The 16,288-nt window shown below is 45.2% G+C and overlaps 4 protein-coding genes across 4 annotated transcripts; 2 read left to right on the forward strand and 2 right to left on the reverse strand.

Moving 5' to 3' along the window:
• Positions 1-1,482: 1,482 nt before the first annotated feature.
• LOC126562859 (mediator of RNA polymerase II transcription subunit 8) lies at positions 1,483-2,334 on the forward strand. Its single transcript, XM_050219452.1, has 2 exons — positions 1,483-1,689; positions 1,750-2,334. Exons 1-2 carry the CDS (start codon positions 1,525-1,527, stop codon positions 2,332-2,334), a joined length of 750 nt encoding a protein of 249 aa, XP_050075409.1. The 5' UTR covers positions 1,483-1,524.
• A 305-nt stretch (positions 2,335-2,639) lies between these two features.
• LOC126561518 (mediator of RNA polymerase II transcription subunit 24) lies at positions 2,640-10,293 on the forward strand. Its single transcript, XM_050217716.1, has 5 exons — positions 2,640-2,810; positions 4,147-4,233; positions 4,351-6,608; positions 6,679-7,185; positions 10,184-10,293. Exons 1-5 carry the CDS (start codon positions 2,697-2,699, stop codon positions 10,281-10,283), a joined length of 3,066 nt encoding a protein of 1,021 aa, XP_050073673.1. The 5' UTR covers positions 2,640-2,696; the 3' UTR covers positions 10,284-10,293.
• On the reverse strand, positions 2,830-4,032 carry LOC126562398 (chaperone protein DnaJ-like). The gene has a single exon (XM_050218903.1). The coding sequence runs from the start codon at positions 4,030-4,032 to the stop codon at positions 2,830-2,832; it is 1,203 nt and encodes a 400-aa protein (XP_050074860.1).
• A 122-nt stretch (positions 10,294-10,415) lies between the features above and the next one.
• On the reverse strand, positions 10,416-12,970 carry LOC126560921 (uncharacterized). The gene is made up of 3 exons (XM_050216872.1): positions 12,938-12,970; positions 11,833-12,535; positions 10,416-11,704 (listed from the first exon to the last, which is right to left on the reverse strand). The coding sequence occupies exons 1-3, from the start codon at positions 12,968-12,970 to the stop codon at positions 10,416-10,418; spliced, it is 2,025 nt and encodes a 674-aa protein (XP_050072829.1).
• Between the last annotated feature and the right edge of the window lie 3,318 nt (positions 12,971-16,288).

Below are 16,288 nucleotides of genomic sequence, written 5' to 3' on the forward strand. Positions count from 1 at the left end.
CTATCTGAAATCAACCTTCTAGCACTTCTTTGTTATGTTTCTGCCTCTGTGTTTGTGTGTATGTGCAGTGGAACCAACTTCCAAGGCCACACACGGACGACGGAAGAGTGTCTTGTTCTGAGGCGCAGCACAGCGGATGGCGTTGTATATGCTATTATTGTTATCGTTGTAATTCCCGAGCCCGTGCCGTGTGTTGATGGAGGACCTGCGTTTCGTATTTCGGAACAGCTGATGCAACCAGCAGCGTAGCGTGATTTGTACGATAAGCAATTCACTTTTTCCAATGAGTCTACACAACGCACGTCCACCGCAAAATGGGAAGCAGCGATTCGGTGTTGAATTCGGGGTCCGCTTACTAATGCTGTTGCCTGCTGCCTGCTAACCTTGAAAATCCGCACCAAACTACGCGCTGCTTTTAGCTGGTACGTTAAACGGGTTGTTGATGATATAGGTCCGATACCGAAACTACCCGAATTGGTCCTAAAGCTCGGTCAATAATAAAAAACAAGCGTTTGTTTTGTCGCAAAACTGTCGTTTTTTTGCAAACTACGCGCTTTTCGCGAGAGAGAGACCTTTCGACGATAAGGTGATGCTTGGACAAATAGGAAAACCACGGATGCGCGGACGGGAAGAGTTTATCAAACACCACAAAAACACACACTCTCTTTACTACTGACGGGACCACAGTATCGCGCAAACCAATCGCGATCACAAAACCGACCAAACACACAGCTGCAGTCTGTTCCTTGTGTTTTGGAGATTTGTTTTTGCGCTGTTCCTTGTGTGTTTGCTGTTTTTTTCTTCCTCTCTCTCCAGCAGCAAACAATACGCAGCACAACTGTTGAATTTGAACGGGGCGAGAGAATTTTCCACCACTTGTAGGCACTAGCTGAGATCGAGGATAGCTTACGTGGGCGTTCGGTGTGGGGTAAAGTTGGACAATCTTTGCAGCAATAAAATGTAGAATTTTCCAACAGCGAACTTCTTTTTGTGATGATCAAGTTGTATTTTGCACCTTTCCGTTCTGTTTCTGTCGTATGACGAAGTGTAGAGCGTGTGTGTGTGACTGCGAGATGATGGCAGAAAATCGTTGTTGAAGCGGATGTGTGTGTGTGTTGAAAAGTCAGCTGAAAGACAGCTAGGAAGCGTCAAAGTGACTCGAAAGGTACGGGAAAATTATTTGTATTTTCTTCGTTTTAACCTTTAGAACTTGAAGATGTAATTTATAGAAAATCTTGTAAATTTAAGCTTTATGTTATCCTGTAATACACTTGAAATTGTTTCCATTACAAGAAGTTATTGGAATATTTAAAATATGCCAAATAATTGAGCTAACCTCTCACTTTATATATTTAAAACAGCTTGGTAGAAGCTGTCAAATCGACATTTCTCCGTGTACGGTTGTTTACGTTCTTCTCCGGTTGTGTTTCTCGATTTGCACACAAAATAATCAATTTGTAGAGTAATTCCGCGGATAAAACGCATTTTTTTACTTCTGAAAGTGTAATAAAACTGTAAGGCACCATGCAACGAGAAGAAAAGCAGCTAGACATGCTGCTGGAAGCAGTCCTTAACAGGCTCAATGATCTGAAGCTCTCGATCGGGGTGATGATACATCGATTGGAAACAGAATACGAGACGATCAATTGGCCCACATTTCTGGACAACTTTGCCCTAATATCCAGCCATGTATGTATTAGCTACAAGTCCCACGAAAACCCTTATCCTAAAGAACCGCGTCCTTTACAGTTAACGGGTTTGATGAAAATCCTAAGCACCGAAATCGGAACACCGCTTCGCAACCTTACCGTACTGCCACTAATGCTTACACCGGAACGGGATGAAGCGTTGCTTCAGCTAACGGAAGGCAGGGTACCGATATTTTCACACGATCTCGCCCCGGACTACCTTCGCACCAAGCCAGACCCGGGAGCGGAAAGTAGACAGGCGGCACATGAAGCGAAAGCGAACAACCTAACGGTGGAAGCGAGCATGAAACAGGTGGCTCAGTACAACAAGGTTATATCGCACGTCTGGGACATTATCAGCAAGGCGAAGGAGGATTGGGAAAATGAGTCTTCCACCCGGCCCGGCATACAGCAAACCAGTTCGATGGCGGACACACAAGCGCTGGTAGCTGCCGTTGGGCTTGGCAGTGGTTTGACTGCCCCGGTAGGACCGCCGACCGGTGCAGGCGTGATGATACCTCCGGCGATAAGGCAGGGATCACCGATGAGTGCGGTTTCACCGTCGGGCGGTGCACCGATGGGCAAAATGCCGTCCGGTATTAAGACAAACATTAAGTCTGCTAACCAGGTGCATCCTTACCGTTAGACGTAGTAAGTTTAATGTCTAGTTTAGTTGAACGTTGATGTATCGAAATAAATATAAGTCTCTCTATATTTCTATTTCTTGTGTAAAATTTCGCAATAAGAAAACTTTGTTAGCGCATCATAAAATCATCTCCAATCCTAATCCTATGTGAAAAAAATGTAAACAAAAGCGTCTCACCGTCGCAGAGCACTGTATATATCTTGACAAGTGAGTATTCGATGGCAGCTGCTAAACGCCTTGACTTCCCCACGAGAAAGTCTGGATGTAGTGATGCTGTGTGCGTGCGGATGTGTGAGGAAGTAAACAATTTGGTGCAGCTTGCCGTACTTAACTGGTGATTTTATTAACTAAAAAGCTCCACTATGATAATGGACAACTCGAAAACGACCAGCAAAACCACACTGCTCAAGCTGATGCTGTTGCGCGCATGGAAGGAGCGTTGGACCGACTGCCAATGGGGAATCAATGTGAAAACGGTAAGCCTCCTCTCTCTCTTCACTCATCACAATGGATGGCTCTTTCGAATTCTTCTAGCAAGCGAAGCTGCTTGGGTGTTAAATTTTGTGGCAAACGTATCTGTAGCGTAAGAACGTGATCGCCAACGTCCTGATGAATCTCGTCCCGTAGCCCTTTGCCGGGAATGCGCAACTCCGAGCCGCACTGTGTACCGGGCTCGAGATAGATGTTGAAGATCCCGTTAATACCACGGATTGACAAATCGCCTCCCCTGATTGCTTTCAACATCGTAATCTCCTCCGTCGAGTAGATGTTCAGTCCATTCCGGCGAAAGTGGTCACAGTCTTGTACGTGCAGAATAACGTTCAACTGTCGCTGCAGTCCCGGTATGCGAATCTTCAACCGATCCTTATCCTGGGAAGCCTTTGGAATGCTGATGGTCAGTTTGTGATTCCGCATCACAATTCCTTTACCGTTGCACTTGGGGCACGTCAATTTATGTGGCGTGTGCTTCGTACCGTTACAAAACTTACAAGGCATGAAGAGATCGCCACTTTCCGAATGGAACACTTGCTTACCCGTACCGTGACAGATGCTACATATGCCCTCTTCATCCCGCACCGACTGGGAACCGGTGAACAAGCACCGGTCACACTTTACACCAATAGGCAGCGTAACCTCACGGACCGTCCCTTCGATCGATTCCTTGAAAGTAAGACTTAGCACGACATCTTCGTAATTCAGCTCGTTTAACATTACGTCCGGTTTGGCCGATCGTTCTTTCTTGGCCTTCGGAAGCATCATGTGCTTTTTTTGCACGTCACGATACAGGGCTGGATTTAGATCAACTACACTTTCCGTGCGGTTTTTCTGTTCCTCCATTAACGCTTCGTACGCTTCCGTAATTTGGCTAAACTTAGCTTCCAACGCAGCCGTATCCGACCCCGTACCTGTTGCACCGTCCGACTGTATCTGGGTACTTTTATCCGGATGGAATTTTTTGGCCAACTGATAATAAGCCTTTTTGATGTCATTTAATGTAGCCGCTCGGCTAACGCCCAGCACGGCATGGAAGTCTTTCGACGGTATAACGGGGCACACGGATTTGGACGATTTGTCGGATGATTTGGAGGACGCTTTGGGATGGGATGTCTTGTCGCCGGAGGAAGCCGAACCTGTTTTACCTTGACTGCCACCGATTAGGCGTATAAACCGGGAACCGAGACGAAATTTATCCGCCATACTTTTGGATCGTTTTGTACCGAGCTGTTCATGGTTACTGCGACCAGCAATGTTTACTTAGGATTTACCCCATTTTTAATCCTCATTTGTTCTGATTATTTGTTTTTATTTCAGATTCTCACTCGCGGAGTAAGCGGCGATGTGTACAATTTGGCTGATGCTATTGTCCAACAGGCGGTGGTTGGATCTGGCGCCAACATGGTAAGTACGATAATACTTTTGCGTGTCCTTTTGCTCCAAAAGTAATTTTGTTTTAAACTAGCAAAAGCTCTTTATTTTTACTCAAAATAATACAAAATTGTCTTTTTTCGTTTGTAGCTATTTCTCTCCTACCTGAAGCACTCTCTGTGCGCGCACCTCATTTCCCATGCGGCCGTACTGAACCGTATCGCCAAGTATGATCAGTTCGATAAACATCACTGTCTGATCGCGTTGCTAGACTTTCTAAAGTCCATTATCGATGGTGTAACATGCCGCGGGAAGCAGGAAGAAGCAATTCTTACCAAAGCGACCGTTTCGCTCGTGCACTGGTTACTGCAGATATATGAGTGTATTCTACAATCCTACGCCGAAAGCAGGGCACTACAGACCGAAGAAGAAGATGTCGTTCAACGCGTTGCTGTGGTGTTGGAACGAATCGTAGAAAACCCGTTCCTGCTCGGAGTCATTTCCATTGGGAAGTGTGAGGATCCGGATGTGTTCCTAACGCTGCAGAAAAGATTTAACAGTATAAACAATCTTACCATCACGACCGGTTATGTGGCGCACGTTGGTAACGGTCAGAAAAATGTAACCGTAACGGATTACATGCGCAAGCTGGTACTGCTCGAGGTGGACATACACGAGATGAAGTTGTTTGATGGCGGAAAAGTGGAACCGATTACGTTCAGCTTGCAACCGTTCATAGCAATCGAAGTGCTGCTAAATCCGATGACTGACACGAATCAGTACGTCGCGCAGCTCATTAACCTGAAGCGTCTGAAGGGTTATACGTGTACGCGCCTGTACTGTGAGATTATGCGCGGATGTCTGATCTCGCTGAACAACGTCGAGGGTACGTCGAAGGAATCGCTATTGTGTGCGTTCGCGTTCATCAAGGTTCCGCACATTCTGCAGCAGATACATACAAAAACGAACGGCAAAGAGCAACAGGATGAAGCGACCAGCTCCAGCTACAGCGTCGAGTTGGTGGAAGCGTTTGAGATGCTGCTGCAAGATGCAGCACCGGTACTGGATTACATGGACATGAAGTGTTCCTGCAACATAGTCGAGTGTTTGCTGAAGGAAATGGTAAAGCATAACCTGCTGACCGAAACACACGTGAAACATTTCGTTGCCCTGCGCGAACCGGTAACGGTCGGGTTGCATAAGCTCGAGGCAAACAATGCACAGCTTACTTTGATGCTCAAGTTTGTGTTTCGCGTCGAGTCACCGCTGGTTGGCATATTGAAAGCGCTCAGTGCGGACTACAGCAAGGTACAGGATGCACTGCTCGCTATGCTGTGCCAGGTACTGACCGGGAATAGTCTCGATTTGATCGTTTCCGTTGCATCGGTTGAGGGAAAGTTTAAAGCCTTCATATCTGGTCTGCTGAAGTGTAACGATTACGCGAAGCAAGCCACAAGCGTGGAGATTGGCAAAGCAAGCACCACCCGTGGAGCACTGTTCGATGTTACCTTCATGATATTGGCCTGCATTGCGCAGAGTTACGGATCGGACGTTATCCTAGCCGAGGGTGGTAATAGTTTCTTCGAGAAATGGGTACGCGATTACATGGTCGAGCGGAAGAAAAGCAAATCACCTATGACGATGGTAAAGCAAGCGGATCCGATGGTTCTGGAGGAACTTATCATGGCACTCAACAACTCAAACGATGGCGGTGGTCTGAAAGGATCGAACCTGCGCTGGGAGGACATTTGCTACACCATCCCGGCCCTTCTCCACCAAGTATTGATGGCGTGGGAAAATGAAACTATTTCCCCAGTAGAAATCAAGAAAATGCTCGACGGCTTAAAGGCACATTTCTGCTCATTTGCGGTATGTGCATCGTCATGGTTGTGCGCTTACATGCAGATGGTACGGCAAGACGAGCAGGTGAAACCGATGAACATGGTGCAGCAACTTTGCAGTGCCCTTACTGGACCGCAAGCAGAAGAATGGCAGCAGCAAGACTACTGCAAAGAACGATTCGGTCTAATGGGACAGATAATCCGCCGTATGCAGCAAGAGTTCCAACGAACGCCTCAAATTAATCCAAAACTACGGGCACTCTTCCCCAGCCAACATATGGTCTCGCACTTACCGCTCGAGGAACAGTTTGAGGAAGCGTGGAAAGCGATTGTCGAGCGTGGTTGGTTACCGATCGAAACGACTTTTTTGCTAGACACACTCCTACAATCGTGCGGACCTTCCTGGTTGGTGGAGAAACTGATCGCAAAGCTATTCTTATGCAAGTACATTCGCGATCTCAACAAAACGATGGACATCATTTTTGCGATCATGCATCTAGACATTGAGCGTTGTACGATCGCACTTCTATCGCAGCTCGTGCCGATGATGCTTCACAGCAAGCAGCAGTAAGTGTCTTAAAAAGAGTCTTCCTTTTTTTGGAACTTTCAAAACTTTCTCTTCCCCCTCTCGTTACAGAACACCCGAAATTGTTGATCCACAGTCGCGCGTGCTAGCTAAACTCTGCGTCTATTGTATCATCGTCACGATGGAAGCATCGATCAGTGCGTCCAAAAAGCGTACCCGTGCCACTGAGCTGGAAGATATCGATTCCCTGTGTACGAGCGCAAAGCTACGCAAGATCGATCTGGACGGGATGAGTGTAGGATGTGAAGCAACCGGAGCGAATGATTTCGCACTCGAAAGTGCGCTGGATTCGGTTGCCAGCTGGGATAGTACATCGGTGCCAAGTTTGAAGGAACCGTTGCAGGGCTGTTTGCAGACACTGTTCCGTACCTTTACGCAGTACATCACGACGGATGAACTATCGCCGAAGGTGTACTTTATCTTTCAATTTCTGTCGCTATTGGTTGAGAGTGGCCGGGATAGGATCGCGTGCGTGCTCAAGCTGATACCGAACGGATTGGTGCAGAATTTGCTGAAAATCAACGCTACGGATGAAATGACCGTGGGACTAATTTTAAGGTACGTATATAGTTCTAATTCCCGTTCGTTTTTTGTGGACAAAAGCAAGACAAAGATTACTTCATTACTTCATTTTCGATATGGGCCTAGAAAGATTGAATCTCCATTGACCATTATTGGTTTTCCTAGACTTCATTTTACTCATAGCTTGAGAGTCAGTCCTCAGATAGTCAGGAGTAGTGTTGGGTGGTGAGCTCGAAAGCTGCCGGGAGGCACTTCTGTTTAAAAAAGGTAGCAATCTTCTCAAATTCAACGTATATTTCACTAGTAGGAAAACATCGTCGCCTACATCAATCGTTTAGTTTACCCGCCTTCGCCCTTACGAGATTGCTTTTCACCCTCTCGTGGTAGCTCTTCACATTTTCCAAGCTCTTCGCACTCACGAGGTACTTCTTCGCACTCTCCGAGCCCTCAGTGACCTCGGAGCTACCGGGAGGCCTCACCTCTCACATGTAATGGGTAGTTGTAGGAGTGTTGTGCTACTAGTCACGAGCTGTGTTGTGTGTTGTGCTGCTTTCCGACGGGATTCGATACCCGGTTCTGCCTTGTGAATATCGGATCGCCGCGTACGCAACCATAGAAGTCTAAAGAGTATATTTCGCTGTTGATCAGCGGTCTTACCACGGCTCGTAGACTATCATCACTATCTCTTGACAAACCTTTCATTCTGGTCTATAACGCACTCTGAGTTCCTGGACTTTTCGCCTCCCAGTATTCTTCCAGAAGCAGTTTTTTTCATGCGTTGAACAAAATTTTCCATAATTCAATGATAATTGGTTGTTTGTGAAGTAAAATCAGCTAGTGTCAAAAATATCCTTCTTTAAATCTCGACTAAGCCCAGCTACTTGCTTGTTTTTGAATATTTAATACAAATTGAAGAATTATACCGGGTCGGTTTAGTCTTTGCCAACAATCATTACTGGGAAATCATTTCCGTGCCATAAAAACCGATCGCAATACGCAAGCATTGCATTAGTAGTCCGCCTTCTGTTGCACCAAGGTGCAGCTTTTCCGGATGATTTTTTAATGCAAGTGCTTCAAGGCGAGTGAGTTCTAGTGAGCAAGCGAGTGAGTGTAGCACACCAGTCACAGTCGTTTTTAAATCGCAACATGTCGGGCTCATATTTTGACGAGAGGACAAAAATCTGGCACGGTCCACCGATGGCCCCGTTATACAATCCGGCCCAAGGGATCGGTGAGCTGTTGTTTCGCGTGCTGCAACGCACACCGACACGCATCGCCCAAATCAGTGTCGATACGGGCCGGTCAATCACGTACAAACAGTTGCACCTGTGGAGCATTCGATTTGCCCAATCGTTAACCGGGTCCTGTGGGCTGAGTCGTGGTGATATGGTGACCGTTGTGGCAAGAAATGGCGAACAGTTGGCTGCCGTTGTTTTCGGTTGCTTTATGGCTGCGGTTCCGCTTAATACGCTTGATCCTACCTTTCGGGCGGAAGATTACGAACATATGCTTAGGACGGTGCAACCGAAAGCAATCATATGTGACAGTGAGTTGGTGGCAGTGTTGAAAGTGGCCTGTGAAGCGGCCACAATCGAACCAGAGTTTATTGTAATTGGAAAGCGCATCAATGGTTATCCGACGGTGGATGATTACCTTCTACCAAACGGACTGGAGGACCATTATGTGTGAGTAATGGAATTGGATATTTTGAACGTTCCTGGGAGGTAATAGCACGGATGTTTCTCTTCCAGTCCGGAACATATCGAAAATGCGGCGCAGGAACTAGCAATTGTGCTGTGTTCTTCTGGCACAACCGGTCTTTCGAAGGGTGTTTGTCTATCGCACGCAATCTGCATCGCTCACACGACCGCCCTGTGGAAGGCGACCGATAATGAGCGCGTACTGTGCTTTAGCTCACTGTACTGGGTGTCTGGATTGGGTGTGCTGCTAAACTCGAGCATCGTCGGTGCAACTAGAATCATCACAAGGGAAAGCTTCAATGCACGGCTGCTGATCGATCTGGTGGAACAGTATCGCATAACGACGCTGTTTATGCCACCGGCCCAGGCATTGGCACTGTTGGGTGATCCAACAATAGGGATGGCAGATTTTGCTAGCCTTCAGCTGGTGCTTTGCGGTGGTGGTGCGGTATCCGGTGAGCTGAAGAGTTCATTCGAAAGGTATCTCCCCAGGAAGGCAAAGTTTATCGTCGGTTATGGACTTTCGGAAATAGGTGGTGGATGTTTTACTACTGTTCTGATGTACAAACCGGGCGCAATCGGGACACCGAGTGCCGGTATTGAAGCGAAAATAGTTGACGCTGAAGGTACGTCCTTGGAAGCGGATCAAGACGGTGAACTGCTCATCAGAGCACGGTATGTTTTTCTCGAATACTATGGCAATCCAACCGAAACGGCTGAAATGCTCGATCACGAAGGATGGCTTCACACCGGCGACGTTGCCCGATATGATGAGGAGGGCGTGTTCTTTGTGGTCGATCGAAAGAAGGACATCATTAAGTATGGCGGATTTCAAATTTCTCCAACCGAACTGGAGGCAACGATAATGCAGTTGTTTGCGGGAAGTTTGCTGATGGTTTGTGTAACTGGCATTCCTGTGCCGGGAAATGATCTCCCTGTGGCGCTTGCAGTACGTCCAACGGATGGCACAATGGTTAGCGAGCAGGAGATTGTTGGTGCAGTGGCGGATGCAGTGACGGACTTTAAGCAGCTACGGGGTGGTGTATTTTTCGTCGATAGCTTACCGATGACACCGTCCGGTAAGATTGTTCGCCGACGGTGCAAAGAAATCGCCATCTCGCTGTACGAGGAAGAGCTCGAAAGGAGCAAGTGAGATGTGATTATTGATTGTATCCTGGATCGATGACTAAAGACCGGTTGGGTGATCCGGTTGGCTAGGGCTTGCGGGTGCGGTGGAACTAAAGTAGTAACGTTTAGTGGCAGGTTTCAATATTTTATTAGGCGTAGTGTATGTATTTACTGACTCTGTGCTTTACATTGTTAATTTCTTACAGACTGTACGACCTCAATACGCCGACTGGCCGCCAGTTTGCAATGTCCGACATATGCCTGTTGCGCAACATTCAGATGCGAAAGGAGAGTATAAAGCTGTAAATTCTCATCGTATCAGTACACTGAGCTAGCAATTTTAAAACCTTGTTTGTGAACAAATAATAAATGAAGTATTCGTCTAGAAAGTTCCGGTAAATTCGAAGGTCCTAGTTTAACATTATTGCTTAATCATCCTCACAGTGCCGTTCCATGCATATTAGATTGACTGTTTGTGCTGCTGGTGTCACTTCTCGACCCCGTGCTTATGATACTGATTCTCTGTCCATCAGTGCTAGCCAGTTGGGCTTGTGGCTCCATAGTACGCATTTGAATTTCGTCGTTAACAGCGGCCGCTTGTCGATGTATTCGTTTCCGGAACTTCCAATATCCAACGCCGACAGCACCACCAACTACTGCTACCGCTCCGATAACCATCCCACTAATAGAAGCAGCCGAAAGTGTTTCTCCAACCGGTTCCGGGTCACCATCAGGCAGCGGAGCAGTTTCATCGCGATTGTGCATCATAATGCCATAAATGTGTTCCATCGGGTGTCCCTCAATCTTACCGGCACAGATCCACTCACCAAAATCTTCCATCCGTACGGAAGCGATCACGAGCGCACAGGACCCCTTCGCTAGGTTGTGGTTCGGGTTGGAGTAAAACCGTCCAAGAACTGGACGGTCGGTTGTAATGTTTTCGTTCAGGCTGAACGCTTGTCCGGTTGGTGTTATGAAGCGACAGTACTGTAGCGGTGTCCCCCGAGGAATCGAGTCACATCCGAACAGGGCAGGAAAGTCGACACTTGCCTCAACACGTTCGGACGATGCAATCATCTGCGAACGGGAAATGTGCACCTGAAAAGTGGCGGAAACTTCGAGCGCAGACACATGCCCATTTCCCACGTAACAGTGCCACTGGCCGGCATGATCGGTGTCAAGAATGTGAGCGAACGTGATGCTACATTCGCCCATCGCTAGCGAAATTCCACTGTACCAGTAGTTGCCTTCGTTACGCTCTGCCGTAAGACTTTCCGACAGGGAATAGAACTGTCCATGAGGTCCTCGGAACCAGCAGTAATCGATGGGTTTGTTGGCGTTGCAGAGCAAAGTTGTCATGGATTCATTCTGTGCCAATACGGTCTCATCTTTCCCGATAATAGCTAATGAAGGAGTAATGTCAGAATTGTCCACAATCGCGCCGGACACTTTTGTAAGTGAGTCATCACCGTAACCCAGCAAACACTTCCACGTGCCCTTGTCGAGTCCTTCCGGACCGAGAATTTCTAGACCGCATTCGTTCCGCTCGAACCCAGCTCCAATGTAGCCGTAGCGAGGTGTTCCAATGCCTGGGATAACATTCAACCCCAATCCGTCCGCAAGCCGAACGAAGCGGCAGAACTTAAGCATCAGCTTGGTGTAGCGTAGATTGCACGAAAGCACATGATAGTCCAACTCTTTGTGGACGGTCGTTACGATTTGTTCCTCTGATCACAAATAGACAAAACCAAAAAAAAAGCGTAGAATTTAGGAGCTTATCACTACTCTAGCATTATTGCTTTGTGATGGTTATCGGTTGAGCGTGATGATAAAATATGGAACAAAAGAAGCATACCTTTATTCTCGATGTGGATTCCATACGTCATCTCACGCATTTGTCCCTGTACACCCGCAATCACGCTCCAAACGCCCGCCCCGGTTGGATCGGTTTCACTCAGCGGAAGATGGCAGCGTTCGTACATCGGCACACTGTTGGCACCTTCGCCGGTTGCTGTGCTCTGACGAATCACAAAGCAATACTCCGTCCGTTCGGGACTTATTTCATCCAGAGAGGTCACAGCTGGACCACCACTTCCACTACTCCCAATTCCCACTTCCGGCACGGAGGGCCTTTCAATGACGTCTACCATTGTGACGCCTCGAATCCGTTCCGTTCCCCGTACCAATGTGAGCCGCCAGAAACCACCGTCTCGCTGATGTACCGGATTAACACGAATGCTACACTCGGCATCACCAAAGCGAAGCATCTTTCTAGGCGGTCTTGCATCACCCTCGAAAACACCGTGCACGTCGATGTCCGTCGGTGAACCGGGTTCACGGTAGAAACACCGATCGCCTTCTTGCATCGGTACGAGCAGGCGCAAGTGCATCACTTCACCTTCTGCCACGGTAACACTCGATGGATAGATGTAGCCATGACGGATCTCGAAGCTTGTCAGCAGATTTTTTCCATCAACCACCGTAATAAGCACGTGGGCAAGGACCCATAAACTCCATCGCCGTAAGGAAGACATCCAGAAGGACACTTCTCTGCTCGGCTAGCAATAAAACACTTATGTGAAATGAATCGATTCAACGAGGTGATTACACTGTCCGAATGCGGATCGAGTTGTGAGCAGGAATGATTAACTGATAATCCCTCGATTACAACTTTGCACCCTGGTAAGCTATCTTGCTAAGATATCGTAGTTCATTGTCGTGGTTCTCTCATTAATAACGTATACTCCTGAAGATTGGACTTTTTTCGTGGGATTACAATGAGAAAAAAACAAACAAACGAGCACAGATAGGCTAGTGGAACGAATGCAAGCCTACACCTCTTCACACTTTCTGGCATACGCAATATTGACAACATTCCATCTCAATTGATTGGTATGGTCCTCCTCCCTCTGGTTAGTTGTTCGATGTCTTTCTCCTGACATGAAGAGGACACCACAGACCGTGGGTAGCCTTTGTATGGTCTCCAGCTTCATATTTCGACAGTTGTTTTGAATGGAGCAGCTTCCACTGGTTGATGATGCGATCGGTTGACTACCATCGTACTATTTTTTATCCTATTTCTTACCTAAGATGGTGGTAGATTTAACTCTGTATTCGCGCTACAAGTAGCCGCCTCTTGCAAGAACTTCATCTACCAAGAGATGTTGTTATACCGAGACCTTGTCGTCTATGCAAAAAGTGTTCTAACAACAATTCAACATACCAGTCGAAAAGGTCCAGAGATTGCGCTCTCGTGGTCTTGGGTACACCACTCAGGACAGTTGCAATATTATACGACTTGCCCAAAGCTTATTGAAGATACTATTTTTACTTTAAAGTTTATTTTGTTAATTATTATCAATGTTCTATTCTACCGTCTGTTCGATTCTTTTAACACATGCATCTGCTATATAATAGAGCTGTCAACATGAGTCATTCCTGAGAGACGTTGGTAGTGTTGAGGATCTTTAATAGAACTTTCGTCTTTAGTTCGAATATTGGTCTTTTAGAGATCTCTTGGTGAAAAGAAGTCTGTCTTGATGAAAAGAAGAAGTCGAGTCTGTAAAATGGACCAGATTTCCTGTTACTTCTTGACGTCCTTATTAAAACGGCATATTTTACAACGGCAAGGCACTTAGCACTGAAATTTATGTGAGAGACGGATGTAATGTCAAAGTCTTACCTTCTTGACGCCCTACCAAAATATAAAGTATCTGATCAGTAGATCAGGTCCTCCGATGTCATCGCAATGATCCTTTTCCGTTAGCGACAGGACCTTTATGAATCCTGTGGGAAATTCAGTGGAAAAATGTCTCTTTCAATGCCCAACATCTTCACAATGCAATATGCAGGATGCGGAGGGCCAGAAGACCCTCAGATTGTCTCAAAGAGCTTCAGGGTATTCAGTTCTTCACTGTACGTTTCGGAAACAGCTCTATATCAAATTTTGTCTGTATTTTCTATGGTTGATTAGAGTGACGTCTGATAGGTGAGGTTAACTACCTTTCGTTTGGATGTTCCATAATATAAGTAAATCACACAATAACACATCATTCATTCATTTCCCTTTGTTCAATATATTTCATATCAAATAAAGTCAATTCCCTCTCTTTCCCACTAAGAACCTTCCTTCGCACTTCTTCTTTGCTATCCTTCCCATCGTTTATGGGCTACAACATTATACAGGAAATGTAAAAGAAAATCGACATTTTTCTTGCGCAATAAAAAATGGTAAAATTCATATGCACACCTACATGCGGCCGCTGTTCCTCTTGCTCTTTTGTCCCTCCATTTTTCTCTTGTACGCTTTTTTAGCAAAGTAAATATAAAAGAGAGAGGAATAAACCGATAAACACGTGAACAAGGGTGTCGTTTTGCATTTACATTCAATTTTAACTCACAAAAGCTTTTGTGACACTTGTCCAAAGGTCCTCAATTAGCAATTTGTTTCTTCGCAACATTAAGATATTAGCTTTCATTTACACACTTGTTTTTTTGCCTCTTGTAATTGCTCGTCTGCGATTTTGCTTTGTTTGTTTTTCGTTTTTTTCGTTTCTTTAAATTATTTTCTCCTTTCTTTTGCCGTCAGCTGTGCGACCACATGTGCGCTTATGTGTCGTTCACAAAAAGTGATTAAATATTCGATGTTAGTATCGCTTTCGCTATTCCTTTACGTTTGTGTTTTCAGTTTTACCTTTTCACTTTAACCTTTCCCTCCCTTCTTCTCAATTCATCATCACTTACTAGGTATTTTAACTTCTGTAGTACATTTTGTTTTCAATGAACAGACATTCATACACAGATTTAGTTTATATGTATATATATATGCATAGAAACGTATATTATGTATATAGTTTACGCATTTTAGCACTTGTTTAGCCAATAATAAAAAAAATCGTCCTCTGCCGTTTTCCACAATATTTCTTTTGTCCCTCAGTTCGTTCCGGCCGTTTTTTGCCGTTTCCTTTTTTTGTTGACTTCGTTCCACTACTTTCCTGCTTTTTGTTGCGGTGGTTTATTTTCGTTTGTTGCTTCTTTTGTATAAATATATACTCATATAAAAATGGATTTTTTTTTTTTACTACCGGGGTTTCGTTTGTTCTGGGTTTAAAATGATGTGTTGTGCGTAGATTTGTTTTCTTTACACGTTTATCCTGTTTTATTTTGGCTCGAGGTTGGTTCGAAAAATGTTTGGCAAAATAAGTTTGTGGCTTGTGGCATACAACACAACAACAACAACAGAAATAAAGAGAGAGAGAGGGAGAGAGACAGTATGCATTTCCATCATTGCTATAAGCTATCCGGCGACAAAAAAATCTAGATAACAGGATTCTTTATCTAATTCAATATCCTTTTCGCTTAACAAATTTCCCTCTCACCCTCGTTACACTCTTTCAACTCGCAGCGACTGCTTTACCATCATCAATATGATTTTCTTTTATACAAATATATATATTATTTAATAGTCATATGTACGTTCGTTACAAAATAAATTCTTCTATCATCTGGGCTGAGATGTTCCAAACTTCATGGTTGATGTTGTGCGCATTTTGTGCACGTTTGTTTGTGTGTATATGTTTTTGCAATTGAATTTTCACCAGCCATCACTTTTCACGTCACCTTTTATGCATGATTCTTTAACGATAATTTAGCTTATTTCGCGCAACACTGATGCTGATCCTTCGCATCTGGAAGTGGAGGAGCAAACACGCATTTGTTTCACTTACTTACACTCTAAAATTAACCGGTGATCATCGGTAACAACAGCTTGTTTGTGTGTGAACACCAATACACCTTTTGGATCATACACACAATGCACCCGTTTCAATTTTGTTTTGTACCGCGCGTAACCCGCGCACAGGCGGAAGTTTTTCGATTGGAATTATTGAAGCTCATTTTTTGTTTTAAAACACGATAAGAGAGAGAAAGGTGACTTTTGATGCTCTCTTCCTAAGAGAGACATTCTTGTGAAGAAAACAAGAAAATAAAAGCGTTTTGTTTTTTTTTAATAAAACAAATGCAACGAACACGAAGGAACGATGAAATCGAAAGTGGGCTTCCTTTCGTCTTGCATGATATGGTGCGGATGGAATGGCAATAAAGATGGGCAGGGACAGTTGTATTGAATCAAAACTCAAATCGAAAACGTCAAACGATACCACCGAGGAAAATGATATTAAAACCAAACTTTTTGGCAACTGTGTGCGTTTTTTTTTTGCTTAAAAATATACTAAAAATAGTATACATAAAGTAGCGTGTTTTACTGTATCGCAAAAGGACTTTTTTTTGCACCACCACGTGGATAATGCATC

The sequence above is a fragment of the Anopheles maculipalpis genome, chromosome 3RL (assembly GCF_943734695.1).
Source record: "Anopheles maculipalpis chromosome 3RL, idAnoMacuDA_375_x, whole genome shotgun sequence".
NCBI lineage: Eukaryota > Metazoa > Arthropoda > Insecta > Diptera > Culicidae > Anopheles > Anopheles maculipalpis.